General features: G+C 32.4%; 1 protein-coding gene and 1 long non-coding RNA gene across 2 annotated transcripts; both read right to left on the bottom strand.

Annotated features, from left to right (window-relative positions):
* Positions 1-14,523: 14,523 nt before the first annotated feature.
* LOC150037136 (uncharacterized) lies at positions 14,524-18,157 on the bottom strand. Its single transcript, XR_016528732.1, has 3 exons — positions 18,053-18,157; positions 16,361-16,447; positions 14,524-16,049 (listed from the first exon to the last, which is right to left on the bottom strand). It is a non-coding gene; the product is annotated as an uncharacterized LOC150037136 (long non-coding RNA).
* Positions 18,158-20,783: 2,626 nt separating this feature from the next.
* LOC120072540 (peroxidase 73-like) lies at positions 20,784-22,672 on the bottom strand. Its single transcript, XM_039024928.2, has 4 exons — positions 22,076-22,672; positions 21,779-21,979; positions 21,537-21,702; positions 20,784-21,415 (listed from the first exon to the last, which is right to left on the bottom strand). The coding sequence occupies exons 1-4, from the start codon at positions 22,286-22,288 to the stop codon at positions 21,009-21,011; spliced, it is 987 nt and encodes a 328-aa protein (XP_038880856.1). The 5' UTR covers positions 22,289-22,672; the 3' UTR covers positions 20,784-21,008.
* Between the last annotated feature and the right edge of the window lie 4,566 nt (positions 22,673-27,238).

The following is a 27,238-nucleotide window of genomic DNA, read 5'->3' as shown; positions in this document are numbered from 1 at the left end:
CTGGACCACGAGATGACTAGACTCTATATATAACGTCATTGATACTAGAGACTTACATCTCACCTAAACAACCATAGGTCTAAGACTTATACAAACTCTTTGTATAGGACACCCCCGCTCGCACGTCTCCACATGAATGGTCAAGATCTTCCATCTGTAGTAGTTTACAACACTTGCAAACCTCTACAAAGCGGGTTGTATCCGTAGTGTCACCAGTAGTAGGTTCTTAGCGATTGGACTGAAAAGTCGTTTGATTTGTTACTTGAATTGTTAAAAGAAGCATTTCTCGTTGGAGTATCTATACCTATTTCATTTATGAAGCTAAAAGAAAATTACATGACTTAGGACTAGGTTATGAGTCTATTCATGCTTGCAAATACGATTGCATCCAATATTGGAAAGAATTGGTACATTTACAAGAGTGTCCAGTATGTGGTAAATCTCGGTACAAAGTTGATTCTAGAAAAAGTAAAAAGATTCCACATAAAATTTTTTGACATTTTCCTTTAATACCAAGATTGAAGCGATTATTTGCATCTAAACATATTGCACTTGAAATGAGGTGGCATAAAAATAAACTTATTGAAACTAATGGAGCGTTGCAACATCTAGCTCGTGCTGAAGGGTGGAAGAATTTTGATCGTGAGTTTCCTCAATTTGCTTCAGACCCACAAAATATTCATTTAGGACTAGCTTCATATGGCTTCAGTTCATTCGGGAATACTTCGTATAGTATGTGGCCAATGGTGCTCATTTCTTACAATTTGCCACCTTGAAAATGCATGAAAGAGACAAATTTCATTGTCTCCCTTCTTATACTCGGGCCAAAATCTTCTAGAAAGCAAATTGATGTTTACTTACAGCCATTGATTGAAGAGTTAAAGGAGTTATGGAATGATGGTGTGCACACTTATAATTATGTTAGCAACGAATACTTTCAACTACGTGCGAGCTTATTGTAGACTATTAATGACTTTCCTGTGTATGGTGATCAATCAGGATGGAAGACCGAAGGTTACCAAGAATGCCTATTTGTAAAAAGGATACATCATCATTGAGGCTAAGAGGAAAACAATTTTTTATGAGGCATCAACGATATCTTCCAGATAATCATAGTTGGCGCAAGAGAAAACATCCAGAGAAAAGTGATAGAAAACAGAAACAAACTTTAAATTGGAATAAAAAAAGTATATTTTTCCAAATTCCATATTTGTCAAAACTTTTATTGAGACATAAGTTGGATGTTATGTATAGTGAAAATAATATTTGTGATAGTTTCATTGGCACATTGTTAAATATTGAAGGAAAGAATAAGAATACAACTAAATGTTCATTTGGATTTAGAAGATCTAAATATACGAAAAGAAATACACCTGTAAAAGGTAAGAGATAAAGTTGTAAAGCCACATGCTACATGCACGTTGACTACTAATGACAAGGTTGCATTTTGTAAGTTGATGAAATCAATAAAATTTCTTGATAGGTTTGTATCAAATATATCAAGATGTGTGAGTGAGAAAGATGGAAAGCTATGGGGGCTAAAAACTCACGACTCCGCATGTTCTGCTTCAGAGGCTTCTTCCAATTGGTGTTCGAGCATACTTAAAAAAAGGCGTGTGCACTGGTGTCATTGAGTTATCTAAATTTTTCTGTGATCTATGTGCAAAAATAATATCTATAAGGGATGTAAAAACAGTGACTCAAATACACAAGGCAGAATAACCCAACAAAACTGGTATCAGAGAGTTTGAAGATCATCAAGATCAGCATTCTTCAAGCATCAAGATTCTAAAAAAAAAAAAAACGTTCTTGGCATTCCTTCAAGATTAGTGATGGCTGTTGCTAGATTTAAGATAGAAAAGTTTGATGGAAAGGGTGATTTTGGTTTGTGGAATGCTAAAATCAAGGCTATTCTTAGACAACAGAAAGCACATAGAGACTTTTTAGACCCATATACTCTGCCATCTAAGTTAACAGCTTAAGAAAGGAAAGATATGGAACTTACAGCCTACGGAACTTTAGTTTGTAATCTTAGTGATAGCATTTTGAGACAAGAGATCAATCTAGACACTACTTACAAAATGTGAATGAAGTTGGAACGCATGGTCATTGCATACTAGATGAATGTTGATAATAAAATAAAATTATTTATAGGAAACGGGGGAACGCAATTTATTGTTTGATGCATGTCTTTATGTTATGCATTTGTACCCATGCATCGGAGGTCATGCGTTGGAATGGAAAGTATACGTTCATCTAGTATGCAATGACCATGCATTCCATCACAAGTTTTCTTTCCTTCTCGCCAAGTATAACGAGAACGCAAGTTTCTCGGGTGATCTGAGGTCGAACACAGGGACTTGTAACTCAATAACGTTTGTGAAGCAATGTGTTTGAGGCGATGAATAAAAGTAAAAATAAGAATTTAATGAATTACACACTAACTAAACAGATTAATTAATGGAAAACTTGTGATGAGAATTAATAGATATACAACAACTGTTAACGCATATTAATATTTATTATTTTAAATCGCTCGAGTAATCCCAGCTCGTCACACTAACGCATCGCACACCTCTCGGTGGTCAGCCGCATGACAATATCTCTATAGTGCATGGTTGCGTCGAGTATAAGACCGTACCTATCTCTAAAAACAATGCATACTTTGCTTTAGTGCGTTCCACCTCTTACCTTCTCAGGCAGTTAGATGCGGTTAATTAACTTATAGACAAGTATTGCAACAGCCCATCAAAAAGCGTTGCTACAGCCTCTCACCAAGAAAAGAGGATTAACTCACTATACTCGCACAATGCACACCTCTCGGTGGGTTGCTACATGCGTTCTATCTCTAGGCTACACGATTGAGTATGCAGTTGTCCTTGATAAATAAACAATGAAGGTAAACGATGATAAAGATATAGAAGATGAAGAAGATGGCGTTGAAGGAATTTGGAAATGCATTGATTACAGAACGTAAGTATCTTAAGCCCAAAATGTAATACAATACATAGATCAGAAAGGAAATGTAAGGCTATGCGTCAAGGCTGCTGGTGATGCCATGGATGGATGGTGTAGACGTCTCTCTCGAGCTCTAACTCCAGTGAAAGCTCCGGTCGTCACTCGGAATGGGTTGTGAGGTGAAGAATCCTCAAAGAAAATCTCGCTCATGATATCATCTGTGACCGCAAGCATCTGCCTTAAAGTAGAAGTTCGGATGCCTCGAAATGAAGGTCCAAGGGGCTATTTATAGAGTTTAAACGCCGACAGCTATGTCTCACTGCTGCCTTTGTCACGGTATAGGAAATGTCATATCATCTTATCTTGTTAATACTCCCAAAGTATGTGTTCAAGCTTGATTCAACTGAAGTATCAACGCATTCCACCCATCTTGCGATCACCCTTCTATTTAAGGTTATCACTCCATGGCCGCAAACTCCAAGTGATGAACGCATTTGATCGATAGCCGCAACTTTTATGCAATGGCCGCATGCGGTTGATGGCCGCAACTTCCATGTGATGGATGCATGCAGCTGATGGCCGCAACTTCCATGCAATGGACGTATGCGATCACTGCATGCATTCGTCTATGCGATAGCTCGGCTTCACCGAATGTGATTGTCTTTGTAGTCGCCTAGCTTCAGTGCATGCGTTTGATTTTGCGATTGCTTATTTCCAGTGCATGCGTTTGATTCCTGCGATAGCTACAAACATAGACACTTTGACACGGAATAACGCATAATATTGGGATTAGCAAGGATTAGGTTCTGATCGACGCAAAACTCAAATTTTCACAAATTCTAAGTATTATCACCGCATTTTCTACTTGTTAGCCCTCATAATTCTAAATAAAAGGCTTATAATAACGGGCATTTCTGCCTGTTACCACACTCTCAAACTTAGAATCATGCTTGTGCTCAAGCATGCCTTATACTTAGAAAATTCAAAATTTATCCTCTAGCTTTCCTTTGCGATGACCAACTTTTCACAATATAATTCATCCATACCTCTGACCATGGCCGCAAGGCTCTCCTCCACTTTTATTGCTTCTTCAGGAAGATCTTTTTTAAGTTTAGGTCCGACAAGCCTTTGCTCAAAACATTTTTATTCATTCCTCACAACTTTGCATTTAGCTTTTGAGAATGCGTTCGTTCAAAACAATTCAAAGCTTTACGATTTCTTATTAGAATGCGACGTTGGACTTGGTTGCGCTCTTCATTTTGGCGTACCCCCACGTGTGTCATGCGGGCATCCAACTTCGGTTGCATTCCATATTCAACTCAACTCATGTCTTGCTTAATTTGGCTTGCGCCAAACAGAAGAGTTGCGCATATGCGTTGATCCTGGCGACTTACCTTCGTTTTGGCTTGCTCCCATGTGTGTCATGCAGACATCCAACTACGGATAAGTGCCTTTCACAACTTAACTCTTATCAACATGGGTTTCCCCATTGCATTGACAGTGGAGTTGTTATTCTCAAAATTCTTTTTTCTTTTTTTTTTTTTTTGATAATGATCGCAATGTAATGAACGCAATTCTCCAGGATCGCTGCCACCCCCAAACTTAGAGATTGGTAGTGCTTCACCGCAAAGCTAAAGACAAAATCAACAGGAATGCGGTAACAAATGTTTGAATAAAGGTTTGCAAAAAATAAAACTTAGACTGTCAAATTTTGAAGAGGCTACTAAAGTGGGGTGAGCTATGCAACTTTTAGTTAGAGAATGTAGTGAGTTATAATTGTAAGTATCATGGATGTTGGTTTATCAACGCATAAGAAAACAAGCGGGCAAAGAAGAATTTCAGAGGGATAACGCATAAAAGATAACAAGAAAGGACCTATGAGCTGAATATCAATTTCATCAATACTTAGGACTCATGCAGTGAAATAGCCATGCGTTGAATGATAGAGAAAATTCTTCTTTCGAGCCATCGCACCGAGTGAAATTATTAACGCACCTGCGAAAAGCTACGCAAATTCATCCAAGCAGTCATAAATCCAAAATGACAATATTCAAATAAATAAACTAAAGTTAACTAGGAAAGTAAAGTAAAGATAGAGTAAAAGACGTCTTTGGAGAAATTGGAGTGAACCCACCGCAAAGAGTCTTCCATGCAGGAGATTGATCTCAACTGCTTAGGTCAAGGAACTCGTTGTCCTGACTATTGGAGCTTCCAGCAATTGTTGGACGCATGTTGGCTGACATGTGCTTAAGATTGCTTCCGGCTCATGCGATAGATAGTCTTTCTATCTCAGGGTCAATATTGACTTTCGGCGTATCACCTACACTTCAAATATTGTTTGCAACTTGTTTGCACAAGCTACAATATGCCCAAGACTAAAAGGGGTGCCTGTGAAAACAAAAAAACTTAACGAACTATTAGCTGCCAAGTCCCCGGCAACGGCGCCAATGACCAACTTGAGTTATTAGAAGTTGTGAATAGTATTACTTGTACAATTGATGAATCGATGAAGGATATCAGTTTATGTAGAGTTGATGTTGATCCTATAGTTGTAGAAGAATAGATAATTCAACGAGTTAATGATGACTTCATAAATAACGAGGAAGAGGATATACAATCATCTTCTAATAGGAGTTTGAGTTTTGATGAACATCTTAATGATACAGAATAACCATGTAAATGTGCATCTTCTTTTTCATTCCATAACTTACGTATTATTGTATAACATATATATTGTTGTTTGCACAGAAATAATGATAGGTCACACTGGGGAGGAGGCAGTAATGGAGTATTTAGAGTCCGAGCATATCAGCGCATCATCCTTTGTGAGAGATAATTCAGGTTATTTTAGATCCACATTTTATTTTAGATCCATAATCGATAATTTGTATATAAACTAATGTTTAATTAAACTAACGACGTATAATTTCTTCAGAGGTTGGTTGTATGATTAATAGGATGGGACACTCTCAAAATGTTGCTTTAGATAAATATGTCCAATAATTTGGGAGAATTTCTATCGAGATCGACCTTGTACGGGAGAAACCATTTTGCAATAATCCAACAAAGTTTAGCAATTCCATTGGTACCAACGTTAGAAAATCTTTTTCTGTTCGTTATGGAACATGGAAGAGGTACTAATAGAAACTAGAGCTAGTTAAAAGTCGATTATTGATAAGATGGTTATTCGATATTTTACAAAGTATATATATGCGTCTACAGAGATACTAATTAGTTTTTCTTTTCTTTCAAAACAATTTTGTGTTTGACTTGTCCAACCAACCAACTAGTCAATGATTTTATTGATGAACATATGAAAAATTCTTTCAAAGAGTATAGAGGGGAACTACACAAACACTATAATAAATATGCAAGTCCTGGAGAGGCATAAGCACACCCACCTGATTGACTTAAAGACACCATCGAAGATTGACACTTTTTATGCACCAAGTTCGAATCCACCGAATGGAAAGTAAGAACTTTTGTATTTTTTTTTTTTTTTACTTACATTTCAATTACTCTTTTCCTCTTAGTTTCTCATTTTTTTAGAAAGCTGAGACTAATCAAAGGAATTAGTCAGCTCTAAAGTTCACTCATATAGCTGGTTCTCAGATTTTCATACGCATATGAGAATCCATGATAAGAATAAAAATATTTCTATATTTGATTTCTAAGAAAGTATTATTAATATCTTCTATGTGAATTGTTTTATAGAAAGGACCCGATGGTCAAACAATGGACCTAATAGACTTATTTAAGCATACACACTCGAAGAATGACAAGTCGTTGTTAATCAGCATGCTAATGATGCATATGTAAGTTTTTATTCCGGAATGTAACTTTATTTATATACAATTGTCATACAATAATTAGTCCTAATTATTGATGTAGAGTTGAATGGTCGAGCTAAGAGAAGCCTCCATCCAAGAAGGGTCTGAACCAATATTAGAAGAAGAAATATGCAAGTAGGTTTTGGGCACAGGAGTGGGCCTTGGTAGGACACCAAAGGGTAAAAAAACAAAAAATAAAATAAATCATTGTCTAGTGCATCCTCATCGAAAATTATAGAGGAGCAACAATAAGAGATAGAATCCTTAAAGGCTAGATTGGCTAGATTGGACGAACTGGAAGCAAGAAGACAATCTGATATGGATGATATGAAAGCTATGCTCTTACAGCTCATGAAAGATAAATCGAACAAGGTATGAGCTCTTCAACTTTCATAGTAAACTAATTAGAAGATTGCATACGTTGTTATCCTACAGTTATAGTGACAACATAAGCGCATAGTTATGTAAAGTATAGTTAGTGTTCTAAAGTTGAGTTTGAATTTCAGTTTGTGATTAAAATATGTGGGGTTTTAAGATAAAATAAGTGGATTTTTCAGTTGAGTTAAACATAAGTTGTGGGGGGCCGAGGCGATGAGGTAAGGGGGATTCGACATTTGAATTTGTTCATATTCTTATGTTAGGTTTAAAATTGAAGGATGTTTTAATTCTTATGTGTTGGTTTGTTTCAATTCTTAATTATGTTGGTTTGCATATTGGTATTAAGAATAATTTTGGGGTGGGGGGAGGTAAGGGGTGATTCAATAAACTTCATTTGAATTTGTTCATATTCTTATGTTGGGTCTAAGTGTGTGTGTGGAGGGGGGAGGTGGGGAACTTGTAAAAATACAAGTTATCAAGGCAAAGGCATGCAACTTAAGATAAATTTCATCAATAAATTTATACAAAAAGAAAAGCATGTGATCACTTACTTCTAACTCATAATATATTTAAATTCCAAACTAATTTCGCTACTTCTATGCAGTATACCCTTCAACAGTCTAATGATCGAGTGATCCCATGCCCATTAATGCATTCAAAGAAAGAAGCGGCCTAAGAGAAAATGAAGACGATCGCATAGGCTACAAGCGGTGAGGCATGACATGACATGGGCGATGGGTGTCATATTACAAGTTATGTTGGTGGCCGACAGGAAAACTATGTTAAAGATTCAATGAACCACTGACACGTTGCAGTCGACGTGGCAGGATATAGAATTTAATGCATCCCATCGATGTAATCATGAGCTTAAGAAAAACGGTGGTTATAAATGTCTATAAATACCCATGCAAATGCCATGTAGAAAAAAAGGGGGGGAATAGTGAGAAGAAGAGTTGTTAGTTGTAAGTTAGACTTTCGAGTTTGAAGTTCTTATTATACTATAGGATATATTGTGGGAGACAATAAGAACACCCTGAGAAGGGATCTGCTTGAAACCCCTATCATTCTACCATAGAAACCCCTTGGTGAGAACTTAGGACTCTCAGGAAAGAAGAAGATAATTTTTTTCGATTATCTAAGGAAGCGGCTGTAAAATAAGCGGGAGGAAGCAAGACATTGCGAACCACGGCTTTACTTTCTAACCCTTTCTCTTTTTGTGTATTTGTATTGTATTTCTTGTATTGACAAATTCAGAATTGCAGTATGAATACATGTTTATCATACATCTTGTCTATCATTTTCACCAATATCATGCATAGCTAAATCGCTTCATGTGTTGGGAAGATTGTAGCTAACACGACTAAATAACTGGAGGAATCATGTGATCAACTTGTTATATGCATACTTATATTTGTTGCTTGAATCAATTGAGAAATTATTCCAAGTAAAGCTAATCTAAGTTTTAGAGAATTTAGATTGAGACCTCATAAAACGAGAGAAAATGTTCCTTAGAAATAAGAACATTCTTTGCATATTACACATATTGCATGCATCTTAGAGATAAGATAATGTGGCAAAAAACACTGAGAAGTGTTAGTCGTAACATTGAGTGTATAGCTTGATCACATATTTCATTTAGTTGTTTAAAAAATGTTAGTGAAAGTTCTTCTCAACCCTCCAATCGCATAACCATAATCCAACTCACACTGCTTCACTTTAGACACAATCCCCACCGCATATTTAGGTTTAAGTTTACTTATCCTATCACTCCTTTGAACATTTTTTTAACTCATGCGAAGATTATATTTTTAATTTCATCGAATACTTTTGAGCAATCCCTGTGTTCGACCCTGGACTCACTAGGAACTTAGGTCAGATTTGCACTTGGGTTTGACTAAAGAAAACTAAGCATTAATTCTCACAAGCATTATTATTTCATTGCATGAACAGAATGCATCGGAAGGGGGGTGTAATTATGTTGACATTGTTATTTGTATATTGAATTTGAGTTTAAAATGTGTAAATACAGGTTGGTTTGAATATTAAGTTATTTGTATATTGAGATTGACAATACTTTTGAGATGGGTATATGTTACATTAAGTTTGTAATTAAAATATAAGTGAGGGGAGGAGATTGAATAAACTTAGGTTTGAGATTGAAATATGTAGATATGAGTTTGTTGTGTTTAAGTTGGGTTTTAAGTTCTATATTAGGTTTGAGATTCAAATATGTAGATATGAGCTGGTTTGGTTTAAGTTGGGTTTTAAGTTCTATATTAGGTTTGAGGTTCAAAGATGTAGATATGAGTTGGTTTGTTTCAATTCTTAATGTTTTATTGTTGAGAATAAATTTGATATAGGTATATGCTATTTTGAGTATGTGATTAAAATAAGTTGGGAGAGCGGGGAGGGATTGTCTAATTATGTTGAGATTGTTATTTGTATATTGAGTTTGAGTTTAAAATGTGCAAATATGGGTTGGTTTGAAGTTAAAATGAGTTTTATTTGTTAATGTTCTTATATTGGTTTTAAAGTTGTTATAGGGGTAAATGTATAATTATGATTAAATTTAAGTTGGGTTTTAAGTTATATATTGAGTTTGAGATTGAAAAACGCAAGTTTGAGTTGGTTTGTTTCAATTCATTAATGAAATATGCAAGTTTGAGTTGGTTTGTTTCAATTCATTAATGTTCTTGGTTGAGTTTTAAATTCTATATTCATTTTGAGATTGTTATATGGTATATTGAGCATTAAACTTATTTAAATTTGTATTTTGTAGGTAGCTCGAGATTTATGTTGAAGATGTCGACAAGCGTAGTTAGGTTGTAGAATTGTATTTTATGGGTAGTTTGTTATCACGTAATCTTATTTTGGAGTTAAGGAATTGTGGATGTTATGGTATATTTAAAACGAATAGTATTAGTAAGTTGTTTGCTTGACAAACTCTTGAGATTCAAACATGTTTTCTATATATTATTTACTATTGTAGACATGTACTTGATTTTGGCAATTTTTATTTTAGTTTGATTGATATTTGTAAGATTCAAACAGCTATGACATTTGAAAAAAAAAACAGATTTAGATATAGAAAATAAAAAATAAAAAAGGCTAAATCTGATGATTAAATATATAATCCCGACGATTCAAGGGGTCGGAAAAAAGTATAATTTTATGCGTTTTCACCTTTTCCTGACTCTAAGAAACCGTCCCCGACGGTCTAAAGGTCGGGAAAAGCCACAAAATCCTGACGATGGAAACACATCGTCTGGGTAAGGCCGCTTATCCTGACAATCCTAATTTATAAAGACCTTTTGGAGCTAAAACTTTGCCTGATGGTGCAAACACACAGTGGGGTTAAATGAATATAGCCCGACAATGACACTAATTTGTCACCGTTGGGAGATATTTAGCTCTCAATGGTCTTTATAAATTAGGACTATCGGGGGTTGGCCGCTTATCCCGATAGATTTGTTTAGGGTCGGCAAGAAAACCCCATCTTCCATCCATCGAGGTAACTTTTTTCCCCTATGACACGGTTTTTATACCGTCAGGAAAGGTTTCGTCGATGAAGCTTTTCCAACGATTCGGCTGATGATTGGGGAGCCGTCAGGAAAGGTTTGACCGACGGTTTTTTGGACTAATGCCGACAATTTTCAGCATCCAAAAAGGTCCAAATTATTGAAGTGAGTTATTAGAGAGGAAAAGAATAAAGAGGTAATTCAACTCGTTTCCTTTTGAATTCCTATAATGAAACCTAAAAGAAGAGAGTAAAGAAAAGAAGTGGATAAAAATGATTCGGTGATGATGTGAGTTATTGATGTATAGATTATGAAGGTCGTGAGTGAGCCAAAAAGAAAAGGGAGTCAATTTAAAAGTGCTTAAAAATCCACCACATGAAAAACCACAAAGAATAGCATGGTAAATGACCGAGAAACAAATTGAATACAAATAGAAATACAAATTGAATATGGTCATTTAAATAATAGAAAATACAAATTGGTAAATGACCAAACTACCCCAAAGACTAACAAATTGAATACAAATAGACAATGCTTCAAAAACAACTTGAAAACTACAAATACACTCTATCTAAACTTTTAGAAGCAAAAAAAATTACAATCTCAACCAAAAACTAAAAAACAAATAGCATGGTCAAAATCTTAGAAACGATTCGAAAATTTAAAAACTCGCTAATATGGTCATCACCGAGAAACAATTGGTGGTTGCTTCTTCAATGGACGACCACGATGATATGTCTATGGTGCGATGGTCACCGGTGGTGGCATGCAGCTGCTTAGATAACTAGTCAATGATGAGCAAAAGAAGATTTGACAGTCATGCAAATTGAAATGTAGCACAGAATGTGATAGTGAGTGAAGAAAGAATGGAAGGTTCTAAAAGAGACCACCCAAGATGCAACCATGGTGAGGAGGGTATGCAAATTGAAATGTAGCACAGAATGTGATAGTGAGTGAAGAAAGAATGGAAGGTTCTAAAGGAGATCACCCAAGATGCAACCATGGTGAGGAGGGTATGCTAGCATAGATTTTAAAGGAGGAGTTGTGGAGATGTTACAGCTACAAACTTGATGCAAATAGGAAATAGGAAAGAGCGAAAGAAAATGATGGGATAAGAGGGAGGTAGAGTAGAATTAGGACTTTTTAAAAATTATATATTTTTAAATATGTAGGGAGGAAAGTGCTTAGATCTTTTTTCACAAATTATAAATATATTGAAACTTTGGAAATAAGGGTTAGGTTTTTGTTTTAAAAAAATAAAACAATATAAAACAAATCTTATTAAATAATAAATAGGTATATAAATATGTTTTATATATCAATGATATATTGTTATATCATTAGATTACATTTTAAAAAGTATAAAGTATATAAATAGTAATAGTATATGCAAAAAAAAATTAATATAATAACAAATTTTATAAACAAATAATAAAATAAGATAAAACAGAATTTGATAACAAAAGATAGATTCAAATAAATAATATTGTTGGAGAAAAATGATAGACAATCTCTAATTTAAATCAAGAAACACAAAAAATGAAGGTTAAAATCGCATAATTTTATATTACAACTATTGTAAATGTAGATTAGTTAATTTCATAACTTCATGTTACAATTACACTATATCTGTATATTAGTTAATTTTCAGAGCCATGGGAAAATTGGAAATACATTTAACTTTATATTACATTTTGAAGCTGATAACAACTTGTTGAAACTAATGAAAAAAGATTCAGATAAAACTATATCTAATAACAAAAAGTTAAACGAATTGATAATAATGTGAAGTTGAAGAGAATATTATGTTTATGTTGAATTATTATTTAAATATATAGTGTATTTGCTAGATTGTACATTAGAAAATAGTCAACCACCACACAAAAATCATAACTCCAATTTCCGGTATTTTCCGCAACCGCGGAAGTTTCAATTTATTGTAATGTCTAACTTTGATTTTCTCCGATGAACAAGATTTCATCTTCTTTGACCAAAAAACAAAAAAGGTTGATTATAATAATAAAATAAAAGAAGATTGAATCGTCATACAAGAACAAATGAAGAGGAAAAGAGGAAAATCGATAGATTGATAGAAAGAGGAAAAGAGGAAAAGAGAAAGCCTAAATCGTTAAAACAATGGCTTGTGAAAATAAACCACAACAAAACCTAAATTTATAAATACTTTGTGTGAAAAACCCCACAACAAAAGCTAAATTGATAAACACTTATTGTGAGTAACAAAAGTGATAGGCTATTTTTTTTATGATAGTGATGGATATTATTTTTCCAAATTGTTAAAATAATATAAAAATCTAATAATATAAAACAATTTAAACCTTGAAAGATATGAGAAATATCCAACTAATTTATTAAGAATGTGTATAAAATTATGAAAAATAATTCAAAGATTTGAATAAATTTGAATATGTATAAAGTAATGAAATACAATTCAAAAATTAGAATAAATTTGAAATTTGATTAGATAGAATGAAATTTGATAATATATGGATATTTAAAATATAAATTTGGTAAAAAAAAATCTGGATATTTAATTAAAGTAAAATTAATTTAAAATGTGGTTACACAGAATCTAAATTAATAATAAAATATGCAAACTATGTTAACTACATGAGGAAAATTAGGAGGGTAGTTGTTCTTGACTAACAGCAATTATTCTTAAGGAAAATCAGTAACTACTTTATATACAAAATTCGACCTTGTTTATGATTCTACAGTTATTATGTATTTGTAGTTTCATCCATAACAATAACTACGAATCAAACAAGGATAAATTAGGTATTTAAAAATTTGTATTCATATTCACGTGAGTTGCCATAAATCTTATTGATTGGTTTTGCCATTTTCCAAAATTAAACCCTAAATTTTACCATAGGCTCTAATTTCCCTTATCTATTTTCATTTGAGCCCCCTTCAGGATTGAGGATGGATCTGGGCCACAATCTACAAAACTAGGCCCATGCCATCAGATCCAACTGGAGTCCGAAAAGTCATGGATGTTGGGCTGCCCTTAATATTGAACTTCATTGAATAATCAAAATAATTATCTAAAAAAAGAGACTGAAAACGAAATATTTAGGTTAAAATATAAATTTAGTTCCTTAGCATTTATACTTGTCTATAATAGCTCTTAAAAAAATTATCTAATAGCTCATTAAATTTTGATTTTGTATCCAAAAAATATGAGGCTTTTAATTTTATATCTAATATACTTAATTTTAAAAAGGGACATTTACAAATATAGCAATCAAGCCTAAAATATTAGCAGATATAGTATAATATAAAAAGTTGTAGATATAGTAAAATTTAGACAGTCGTACAATTGATAGACTTTGTTATATTTACAATTTTTTAAAACGTTCTTATATAATTAGTTATTATCATTAAAAATAATATCCATTACAATTACCCTTTTAAAGGTCGATTAAATCAATGACCTATTAGACAAAGAGTTAAATGTTCAAGGATTTATTAGGTACAGATTTGAAAACTCAAACAACCCCATAAATTAACCAAATATTTACGAGCATATAAAAGAACAAAATTATATGAAATTTTTACCTTGACAACTTTTCTTGTTTCTGATTGTATATATAACTTCGATATAATTATATATCAATTATTGACCTAATGTCAGTCAATGAAACTCCTTACTGCAGATAAATTAACATAATCTCAATTAGTTCAGTTATTGCATAGAGTATGTACGAAGTGGGCAGAGAAATGATTAAAGTTTCAATTTCATTCATCAAATCTTTTGACAGTCAATCTAATCTTTTACAGAAGGGCAGATCAACCAAGATCCTTCTTCTTTTGTTGAGGCCAAATGGGCTCCCTTCTCGGGGCTCCTTCAAAGTCAATTTTGACGCATATACGTAAAACAACGATGCAAGTCTTGGAGCTGTGGTGCGGGATTTCGAAGGTCAAATTTTGATTCTTTTAGGGAAGAACCAATCTTTCATAGTTCCGTACACGTGGTTGGGGCTATGGCCCTTTCCGAAGCCACTTTAAGGCCATAGAGGTTAGCACTCATTCATTTGAGATAGATTCCCTCACCTTTTAGAAGCTCCTAAACAGATCCTCACGTTATATTAACGAGATTCAATATTTTTTGAACTCTTTGCGTGATCTACAGTAAAGTAGTCAGATAATCTATAGGTTCTCCTGTGTTAATCGCAATTACAATTTTGTAGCGCAAGAGCTTCCTATTCATGGCTTCTAAAGAAGGACTATCCACAACACTAGGTACAATACTAGGCAATGTAGTAAATAAAGGTTTGAGCAATACCAAATTTGGAAAATTATCCACAGCTTCATGTTGAACAGTAATAGTATGAAAAGGAAAGATGTTTTCATGAAAAATAATCTCTTGAAAGGAAAATATGTTGCTTTTCTATATCATAAAGCTGATATCCTTTAATACTGGGAGGATAACCCAAGAACACAGGAGGAACTGCATGAGGATGAAACTTCAACCGTTGATTCTGTAATGTATAAGTAAAACATAGGCAACCAAAGATTCGAGTAGAAGAATAATCAGCATGCTTTCCATACAAATGAAAATAAGGAGTTGACCACTATAATAATGGAGGAGTCCGGTTGATGAGAAAACAAGCAGTAAGAACACACTCGCCCCAAAACTTAATAGGTATGCATGATTAAAAAAGCAAAGAACAAGCAACATTCAAAAGATGTTGATGTTTCCTCTCAACAACAGAATTCTGTTCAGGACAAGCAACACAAGAATATTGATGTATAACCCTTTCAGCAACAAAAATATCAGTAAAAGAAAGTTTGGGAGCATTATCAAAATGAAATTGTTTAATAGTTGCATCAAACTAATTCTCAACTAATTTGAAGAAACGTGGAACAAGCACTAAAGCATTTGACTTTTCTTTCATAAATAAATAAATAAATAAAATAAAAAAAACCATGTATACCAAGAGTAATCATCAACAAGAGTTAAAAAATATCTAGAACTAGAATGTGTAATATTTTGATAAGGCCCCCAAACATCACAGTGAACAAGATCAAACATGTGTGAAGCTACATTATTATGAGAAATAAAGAATAATCTCTTTTGTTTGGCAAGAGGACAAATCATACAAATAGGAGAATTATTTTTTGAAAATTTGAATGGCAAAACATCTTGCAAAGCAAATAAATGTTTATGATAGGGATGTCTTGTTCGATCATACCAAAGATTAGTATTTTCCATATGAGAAATAGAAGAACACATAGAAACAGAATTAGCAAAACCATCAGTTGATTGACTTGAACTTATCTGCAACTTACAAAGTCCTTGCCAAACATCAGCCTTCCCAATCATCTTCATGGTTGACCTATCCTGAATAATGCATGAATTCCCAACAAACTTAACAACAATAGGTTGATCAGCAGTTAAAGCACTTATAGAAATCAGAATATAATGAAAACTAGGAACAAACAAAACATTTCAGAGCAAAAGATGAGGATCAATCTGAATATCATCAACAAAATCCACACGGACACGTGACTGATTAGGCAAAGTGACACACATTCCAGACACAGGCATGAGATGAAGGAAAAGATCTCAACAAGAAAAAATATGTGTAATAAAACCCAAATCAAGTATCCAAGATGTAGAAGTAACAAATAAAGAAAAAATAAAGCATGTACCTGCTACATGAGAAGTAATGGCATCGGAATCATAAGTAGTCTTAACTTTAGTGAGGTGGTCTGAAGAAGACTCCATAAGTTTTGACACTGTTAAGCCATAAAACCAGGTGTAGAATTAGAAGAGCTTGCAGAAGAAATTTTGGACTTAGTTGAAGCAGTCTTCTAATTTTTGTAGCCAGAAGGAAAACCACGTAATTTGTAGCATTTCTCGACAGTATGACTTGAAATGTAACTAGGTACAAATCAGACGATCTTCCTTCTTAGAGTTAGAAGAAGTGGATGAAGAATGAATAGTGGAGGTAGCATTTGATGAGACAGAGGAAGAAGAGTTCTTCAATAAAAGAGTTGCAGCGGATGAAATAGCCGACAAGGTAGGTGCAATAGAAGCATGTTGTTTGACTTCTAAAGCACAAGATAAAAGGCTCGTTGTAAAGTAGGATCAGGTTCCATTAACAAAAGTTGTGTCCAAATTTGGCCAAAGGACTCGTTCAATCTCATGAGAAAAGTCATTAGGTGCTCTGTTTGAAAATAAGTAACCAAATCCTTAACTCCTCTACAGGTACAATAACTACAAGTGCAAGAAGGACAATAAGATGCAAATTCATTCTACAATATTTTCATTTTTGTAAAATAAGTCGTGACAGACAATTGATCTTGAGTAAGAGTGGATGACTCAGGACGGAGCTGAAATTTTTTAGGTCTGATCTTATCCTGATAGCGTTGTTGAAGATCGAGCCAAATATCCCTTGCTGAATCAGAAATGCTAACGCGCGCAAAGATTTCCTTCAAGAGGGAATTAAGGATCCACATCGTAACAAGTTGTTACAAATAATCCATGAATTCTTCAAATCTCTATTTGGCTTAGGCAAACTTCTAGTAAAGAATCCAAGTTTTTCTTGACAATAAGCCCTAGGATCATAGCACGACTCTGGGATGTGTAATTAGAATCCGTCAATAGATATGAGACGAGCACAAGATTTATACTGTCAGAGTGATAAGAAAATAAGGATTCAAGTATTGGTCAAGAACATAAGAAGAAGATGATGGATTTTCCATTGAAGTCGAAGAGGATGGATTATCGGAAGAAAATTCAGGGTTAGTCATGGAGAAGAGATGGGAGATTTTGGAAACCCTTTAGAGAAGTCAAAAACATCTGATACCATATCAAAACAGAGGGTAAATTAATTTTGCACACTTCATTCAATGATGAATTGGCCCAATAAATAGGCAGTCAAAGTACAATCAAAATACACGTGGCAATAGCCAACCACTAATCAATAAAAACAATTCTAATATGCTCGAAGACATCAATTGAATTCAATTTGGCTAGAAGATCATCTACCATAAGTAGATTCCAATCTAGACATTGATAGGTGTTGTTCATAGATTTTTTTTGTGTTGCTCTTGTTTTTCCGGTAGATAAATCCATCATATTAAACTACCTTTCAAATATTATAAATATATATTTGCATGGCTTCTACAAATTCATACATAATACACATTGGTCTTAAAAAAAGGTATTGGTTTTCATTTGATGTGGTCATTTGACGTTCTTTCTAATCCGGTTTGGATTGCCCTAAACTCAAAAACACATGTAACTTAGTTTAACATTTTTATTCCATCAGTTTTCATAAATTAACATTATTTCAATCTACATATTGATATTTTAAAAAAGTATATTTATTTCATTACCTGAAAAGTCTTATGAGATATTCTTTTCCAACTCTCAATTTAGCTCTTCCTTTCCAAGAAATTTGAGCTACGGCTCTCCAACCTCTTTCCTCTTTTGTAAATAACACAAACTCTTAGGTAATATATAACTTCGCCCATACTCTTTTTATTTTGAGGGTTGCTTTTAAATATTAAAAAATAAGTCAAAATATTTATTAATATAACAAAGTTTTATTATTTATCTACGATAGACTACTCTGTATCTATTTATATCATGATAGACATAGATAATAGTCTTTCGCAGATAGATGGTGATATTTTACTATTATTTGTAAATATTTTCAACAGTTTTGTGATTTAAAATAATTTTTTTTCTTTTGTTATTTAATTTTCACTACTTTCGTATGGATCTATATTGATCGGACCACTTTTTATTTTAAAAAAGAAAAAATCACTTATAGATTTATGATAATACCTCTTTAAGAAAAATAGAACAGAAGATTAGGGATTCGTTTGGATTTATTTGTAAAAAAATATATTTTCCAAATTTTTATAAAAACTAACTAAAACACTAGAAAAACTATTTTGAGTGATTATCTAATACTTCAATTTTGTTAAATGATTTATTTTTATTTCAAACCCACCCTAGATTGATATGTCTAGTTTGGCCTTCTTAAAAAGGTAGGGAGCAAAATATGGACTTCTTAAATATTACAAAAAGCTGAAAAATACAAAGTAAATTTTATTTTCAATGAGGAAAGAAAAGCAAAATGAAAATGGGAAAATACGCCACTAATTGCATCTAATTTCCATACACATGCATTGGATACAGCTGTGAGAATGAAAAGGCTGAAAGAAGAAGAAGAAGAAAAAAAAAAGATTTGGTTTAAATGAGTGAGACAGCTAATACGGTAAAGGCAGCACGGATGAAGTTTGGCAACATTAAGCTTGAAGTTGACTGTCATTGTTGCAATAATTCATGACCTTTTTTTTCTCTATATATATCCCACCCATCTGCACATGCTTTGTATCCAATATTACGTGCTTCCAAATTAGCTACCAAAATTTCACTCATGGATCTTTATATATATTATACATATGACATAATTGTCAATTATATGTCAAAGAGAAAATTATATTTTATTGAAACGGATTTCTTGATTAGATAAGTAAAACAATGATGTGGAGTTTCCTAATTATTGTGTGAAAGTCGATATGATTATGGTTCACATAGGTCGAATAAGATGGTCCATTATTTTAGCTCCTTCAACTTTTTCTTTTCCAAAATTCTAATACTTGGCATTCAAATGTTATAAAGGTGTTCCAGCACATAGTTTGATTGTCAAAATTTTATGTTGGAAACTGCAAGATCCTCAGATGACGAATAATAAACGATCAAGGCACGACGGTCGAGTAAAGAACAAAACCTGCAAAACAGGAATTCGTTATAGGCTGAGTCGTGAAGCTCGCTTTCTTTAAGACATTTCACGGCTCTGCGCAAGTAGGTCAAGAATATTACCATGTCGTCCCTAGGATAAAACAGTCTAAAAAGAAAACCTTTTCTAACTCACTGCTTGGAAAACGGAAAATGGTAAAGTAGGAGAGGAGAGAACTTTCAAAATAGAAGTGAAAAGTTGTGTAAATGATCGACCGAAGGTCACGGTTTTTATAGGCATTCAGTGTGGACCAAACCCACATTGGTTTATCTTCCCACTCTCTCCAAAACATGGGTGCCTTTGGACCAAACCCAAAGCCCAAGGTTGGAGTACAAAAGGGAGGCTTCCCAATCAAAATTTTTCAATGTTCGATTCTCCAACCAAAGTCTGGTTCCCTCTTATTTTAAAATCTAAATTTTCACCCAACATTTTACCTCTAATATGAATGTTGCCACTACTTAATAAATTTAATTATATTGTGGTATTTTTTGTAAAAAAATAAATATGATGGTGTAATTACATTATTTTATTGTCATAATTTCATGGGTAATTATTTTAAATTGTAAATTTGATTAAAATATTTTTAAATATAGTAAAATGTCAACTGCAATATAATAAATTTACTGATTTTCCTTTATCTGAAATGTAGTAATTAAATGTGATTGTGATATATAATTTCCAGAACTTGAAGGTACATTTTATAACAACAAAATATCATACTTTATTGCAGTTTATGATTGAATTGCAACAATCCTCACAATTTTTTAGTAAGATTTTCAGTTTCCTTCAGAAAACACATTCAAAATCTAAAATTTAAGAAACAAAGATCTATATATATAATTCAAGATGCAGCATGGTTTTGAAAACATTCTTAAAAGTAGCTAAACAAAATAAGAAAACTACACATTGTAATATTGTTTATAAATTTAATTTTAAAAAAATAAAAATTTAAAAGTTAAAAGGACAAGATCAAGTTCAATTATGTTGCTAAAGCCCATTTGATTTTATGTTTTTAGTTTTAAAAATCAAGTATGTAAACATTCATTCCATTCCTAAATTTTTTAATTTGTTATCTACTTTTTATCCATATTTTAAAATCAAGCCAATATTTGTAAACCAAAAAAAAAAAAATCAAGAACTTATTTCTGTTTTTTAAATTTGGTTAAGGATTCAAGTTTTTTACTTAAAAAAAATATGGAAACTATTGAAAAAATTAAAAGAAAATAGGTTTAATTTTTTTAAAAAAAAAACAAAAAACAAAAACCAAATTTACCAGAACAAAGTTGAGAAAGTTAACTGGTTGCAAGAGAGAGAAGTGTATCGAAGAGTTGAAGTTTTATTGCAATAATTATGAAGAAACACAACTATTGTTTATTGAAAAATTAAATCCTAATTACAGTCCCAACCAAACCCTATAACTAACTTGATACGCAATAAATAGTTAAGTCCGCGCTCCATTTTTTATTTAAACCACTTCACTTCAACTCAATGCCGCCCCCAATCCAATCCTCTATACACTTACACTAGTACAAAACTAGGCATCAATTGAAAGCTCCACAATCGCGCCGAATGTTACCGTTTCTACCGGTCTTGACCCCGACCCGCCCCAACTTAGTCATAGCTTCAATAAAAGCTTTATTAAAGGCTTGGGAATTGCTAGCCCACGCGTTCACTGTGGGCCTGGACCTAGCGTCGCTGAACAAAACCTGGTCCGACGTGAACAGCCCCATCCCTTGCTGTAGATTTCTAAAGTAAATGTTGTCAAACGCTCTGGGCGTGATTGGGTCCATGTTAATGGCCACTCTCGGGTCCACATTCTTCGGGCACATCGCTTGTAGCTGGGTTGCATACGTTTTGTTTAGTGTAGGGTCCACTGGTCTCCCAGGGGCAAAACTGTAAATTCGATTCGAGAATTTCCCACAGTGGGAGAATCCGACGGTGTGAGCCGCTGCCACATCATACATCAATAAAGCATGCATGTGAGATTAACTAACACGACAAAGTATTTCAATCACGGGAGTTTTCAGGAATAAACACGTGGCGGGATATGAGTGGAACGTGAGTTATACCTGAGAGAGCGATCATGTCTTGTTGTGTAAGGCCGTTCGCAGCAAACAGAGAATTGAGCCGATTGAGATTAAAGGTCGGTGCTGGCAGTCTACCGTTCACGTCGGAGTCTCTAGAAACCAGGCCGTCTAATCTTCCCAGCTCCACCGCGTACGACGGTCCACCGGACTGGAATTACGAGTGGGAGCGGTGAGATTTTGAATTTATAATTTTGAATTTTGAATTTATTATTAGTATTACTAACCAATGCGATGACGTCACGGGTGGCCAAAGCGAGAATATCGGCACAAGATACTCTGTTTCGGCATTGAGGAATGGCGTCGAGGGCGGCTTTAGCTTTAATGACGGTATCGAATCCATCTCCAGCAAGTGAGAGGTTATCGGGATGGTCCTTCTCGGCCTTGTTGGATGCGGTGGAAGCAATAATTACAGAGGCATCACATCCCTAAGAATTCATTAAATAAATAAATAAATAAAATGAAGCAAAAATTATAGGACTCTGTAACTTCAAAAGTTGAATTGAAGAAGAAATTAGAATGACCTGAACAAAGCAATCATGGAAGAAGAGACGGAGAGTGGCGGGAACAGTGACGAAAGTTTGTTGAAATTTTTTGGTAACTTCGGAGCGAACAATGTTTTCGACATTGGGGCAGATATTGGCGTAGAAGTTTCGTCGGAGTTGAGCGAGTGTTGGGGAAGGGAAGAAGAAGAGAGAAAGAAAAGAGAGTGCAATAAGGAGATTAAAGCGACCCATTTGAGCAAATTAATAAAATTTTGGGAGGGGCAGAGGGAAGAAGATGAACGGCATTAATGGGGGGATGCAGTACGAATATATAGAAATGAATGGTCGGGGGCGGCTAATTAGCCAGTTGGATCAAAATTCCGAATCATTTTGCCTTTTTCCTTTTTTTAAAAAAAAAAATAAATGTGTATATATAATTAAGGACTAAAGAAGAAGATAGTGGAAAAGTCTACACTTGGAATATGCTTGGTTAACACATGGAAATTCAAATGGGTGTTAATAAAAAATAAATATGATTGAGATTGAAAAGAAATTAACAGTAGAGGATTGGATAAAGGGGAGGGGAAGATTAATATTCAGAAATGGAGGCTTTTTAGGGAAGAAAATAATAATGTTGGGTAATGGCCGCCTATGGACTGTAGTTATGTACCGTATTGGAAGTGTGTTTCTGAAATGATAGAATAATAAGTACAAATAATAGAGAGGAAAATTAGAGCATGATTGGAAGTTGGAAGGAAGAATATTCAAAGGGATGAAAGAGAAATTTAAAAATAATAATAATAATAATTTTTTAAAAAAAAAAAAAAAAAAAAAAACTTTGTCCAATTCGAAGGTAAAGGCGAAAGGGCATAACAAAAACTTAGCATCCAAGTTAAGGCTTATTGTGTAGTGGTAGTGTAGGGTGTTGGTGAATAGGTGGGTGGGAATGGGCTCATTCCAAAAGTTGAAATTGGGGACACCACCACCCTTATGCTTCTTCTAATTACTTCCCTTTGTAGCCTAACTCTCACATCTACCTGTCCGTGACCCAAATGTAAAACGTTTAAAGGTTTAAACTTAATTAAGTTTACATTTGTAACTCATTTTAATTGATTTCTTTCTTCACAGTGTAACTCACCTTCTCTAAACTTAGTAATCAGCTTTGAACTGCAAAAAAAAAGTTGTGCTCTTCCTTTTCCTTTTTCTTGTTTTAATTTTTTTTAATAACAACCAAGTAAGGAAGAAATATGAGGGAAGAAATTGACACTTTATTTTATTTTTAGGGTAATTGCAATTAGTAATCTTTTTAGTATAATAAAGTGTATAACAACATTTTAAAAAAAAATACAAATATAGCAAAATCTATTAATGATGAACTTCTATTTCTCATAAACTCTTACCAGCAATGTGATCGATCACTAATAGACTATCTAAATTTTGTCATATTTGATATTTTTTTTACATTATGTTATATCTACTAATAAGACTTTGGGTCCATCGAGATATAAAATTAGAAATATAAAATTTTGTTTTTATATATACATCGAGATAATTACTCAAATTTAATAAATTTTTCCATTCTCATTTTGTCCATAGAATTTTTATAAATTCCTATTTTATCATTTCTTACAATAATTATGTAGGTTAAAATTATGATGTTCTTTTTTTTAATGTATGGGTGCAACTAGACCATGAATATGAGACATCACGATCTAAGAGCGGAGATATGTTTGAACGAACACAATCACATTCTTTACCTAATTACAACTCTTTGGGTCGTAGTGGTTAGTCCATAAATTGTTGCATTCTTTAATATATAGGTATAATATGTAATTTAAAATATAAATATGAAATATCATAATTTAACTGTAGAGATATGTTTATAATTACTTGTCTTTTTTAACTTTTCACAAATTTTTATTTTCTTTTTCTCCTCAAATAATTACAATGATTCAAATCAATAGAATTTAAAAGACTATTCCATTAATCATAATTGAAGTTTCTTTGGTCCTTGTTCTGAATAGATTTGCCAGCTACATCTTCAGATTTGGATATTTTTCTTAATTCAATAATTGGGTGGGACGTACCCGAGATCATAATTTTGCATGTCGCAATTATTGTTGTTAATTTATGATAAATATTACGACTTAGATCAGCATATAAAATGTCAATAAATACAAGCACTTGTTAGAAAGTATAAATTATTTTTGTCATCACTTCAACTAATATACTTTAAGGGTGTATTAGGAGTGATAAATGGAGTAATGATTTTAAGAAAAATAGATGTAGGTAAATTGATTTTATGAAATTGATTTTTAAACAATCAATTTATGTTTGATGCCAAACTCTTAAAACTGATTTTCTTATATTTAAAATTGATTTGAATTATTATGCTTGGTTCCAAAAGTTAATTTAGAGTTACCCGAATGCTTAAAATTGTATTTTCTATTCGAGAAATTATTATTTAACTAAATAATTATGGTAAATATCAATTTCTTTTTATTTTATTGTAAAATTTTTATATGCATAGTTGACATTTTGAGTAGCGTGAATTTTTACGATAGATATTGAAAGAAAATTCAAAACATATATAATTGCTTGTTTTATTAACTCTTGCATGTTATCTTTTGTTCCAATATTTAAAATTAAAAAGAAATGGTTTCACAAATAACTAATCAACAATATTTTAACAAAAGCTAAATTATCATTTTGGGGTTGATTCCCAATAATCACTTAATAAAAAGCACTAATCCACTAATTCCTCCAAAATCAATTTGAAATAATTTTATATTTCTCCAAAATCAATTTTAGTTCATGCCTAATACCATCATTTTAAAGAGAAAGTGATTTTGACCAGAGAAAAAAAATGATTTTGACCACTCAAAATTACTCCAAACATATCCTAAATTATTTATAGTTTGTATTAAAAAATTTATTTTTAGTTTTGTATTCGTGATATATCCTCCACTTTATAATCAACATGCATGAACATCAAGACCTTTGATATTAATATTTTATGATGTGAAATGTGTTTGTACATGCGTTAAAAAATATGCAAAACATTATTTCAATAATATTGCATGTTAATGAGAATCAAAAGTACTGGTTAACATATTTAATTTGCATCTCTTAATGCAATAAGAAAAATTTGTCTACATTGACAAACAAGTAAACAGTAGTCATGATAATAATTCTTCATTCAAATAGGAATAAAGACAATAGATAGATCATACACTCGGATTATTTTCCATTTATATTAAGTTTTTAAAATGATGGAATTAAAAAATAATTATTTTTAGTTCAATCACGAGTGAAATAAGATAGACATTCGACATATTCTAAATGTTTTAACTGGTTGAGCTATGGTTAAGTATTGACAAATAACAATCCTTATTTGTATATATATAATTTAAAGTTAAATCATATGTTTAATTTATGAATCTTCAAGTTTATATTTAAAAGGTCAAGACGTCTATCTAATATAATAGGTTTATGTACTTTCTATTTTAGATCTAAAAGATCACTTAACTTTAAAAATGTCTAATAGGTCCATTACATGTTAAAAAATTTAAAAATATGTACTGGTACCTTAAGTATAAAATTAATTTTTATGTCTAATAGAATTATAAAGCATCAATTTAGTGTCAATAAATTAAGAATCAAATGGGCTCACTTTGAAGGATTAAAATAATATTTTAATCTTTAATTTTGATGTTAAATTATACTAGATTTTTGGATAAATTGTAAAAAAAACATCCCTGAAGAGTGGTAATTGCAAAGTTGTATATCTGTGTGTTGTGTTTACTTGGCCATAGCATAGTGACAACAATTTCTTTTTTTCCTAATCTCCCAAATCAATATATGATCAATCAATTTGTTTAGCATTTAAAAGATTAGGTGTTCAAAATTTAACCAGTTTTCATTCAAGACCTGTCTATTTAATTTATTTATACTATTCCATTTAAAATAAAAATATAATAGATTTGTCAAAAAGTAAAAAATAATAATACAAGTTAATAAAAAAAATTTGCTTGCAAACAAATTTGTACAACCAAGAAACATAGGGAAGCTAAGTCATATGGTCCCTTGATTGATTAATTTTTGAGGTCGTTAATGTGACATCTTAACCATTTTTTGAACCATTATCTTCCCGTTATCCCAATGTATTCGTTTCCCTAAATATTTAATTCTTCAACGAACAAAGACAAACATTACAGTAGCACTTTTTTTATCTTTTTCCCAGCTAAATTAATTAAATATCTGCTTGCCAAAATTATTATGAACTGCTATATGATTGATTCTCATTTTTCAAAAGCAACATTTTTTTCATATTTTATTAACCAAATAGTAGATTTCTTTTTTGTAAAACAAAGTCACTGACAACTGACAACTGACTTGACACCTAAACCCATGAATTACAGCTTGGAAATGGGAGATTAATTGTCCAAAATAAGTGAGTATTCTTTTTTGGCTATGTACTCGTTTTTATATATGTTCTTTCATGATTTACATTAAAAAATAATTAACATATTTTTAGAAAGAAATAATCTACTTTTTACTTTGAGATGGGAGATTGTTTCTCAACTACTACTTTTCAAGAGTTGTTTTTTTTTTTTCCCTTATTTTTCTTTGGTGTGTTGTGTTATCAACTACTTGTTTCTAAGGTCAAGTTAAATTGAGGTATTATTATGCGTAAACAAGAACAATTTAGAGTACACAATAATATTCCTCTTTATAAATGATATGTAACCATAGCTAAAAAAAGTTAAATAAAAAGATAATTTTCAAATAAATTTAAACACAATATTTTAAGAGCAATGATTAGGTGCAATCAACTCTTATCTTTACATCTTTACCACATAAAAAAAATAGAAAAAATTTATTTTTAAAAAAGATAAAAATATCACATGGCAACATTTTATTGAACTATATTTGGGATGCACCAAGATAGATAACATCCAAGTTTTTCTCATATTTTAATAAAAAGTTGTGGTAGGGAAAAATTGAAACTACGACATTAAAAAAATAATACATGTCAAATTTCATTGAGGGTAAGTTTAATTTAGCCAACTAAAGACATTAATGCACCTAAATGAAAGAGTTATTTAGATTAGATTAAGGAGAAAATTGAGACACCGGACTAGAAACAAAGGAATTTTTTCTTATAAATGAGACTTCCATTTTTCCATTGAGAAATACTTC

The sequence above is a fragment of the Benincasa hispida genome, chromosome 3, assembly GCF_027475165.1.
Source record: "Benincasa hispida cultivar pf3 chromosome 3, pf3_genome.v1.1, whole genome shotgun sequence".
Lineage (NCBI taxonomy): Eukaryota > Viridiplantae > Streptophyta > Magnoliopsida > Cucurbitales > Cucurbitaceae > Benincasa > Benincasa hispida.
The sequence above is the reverse complement of the archived record's forward strand: the minus strand, read 5'-3'. Positions and strand labels throughout refer to the sequence as shown.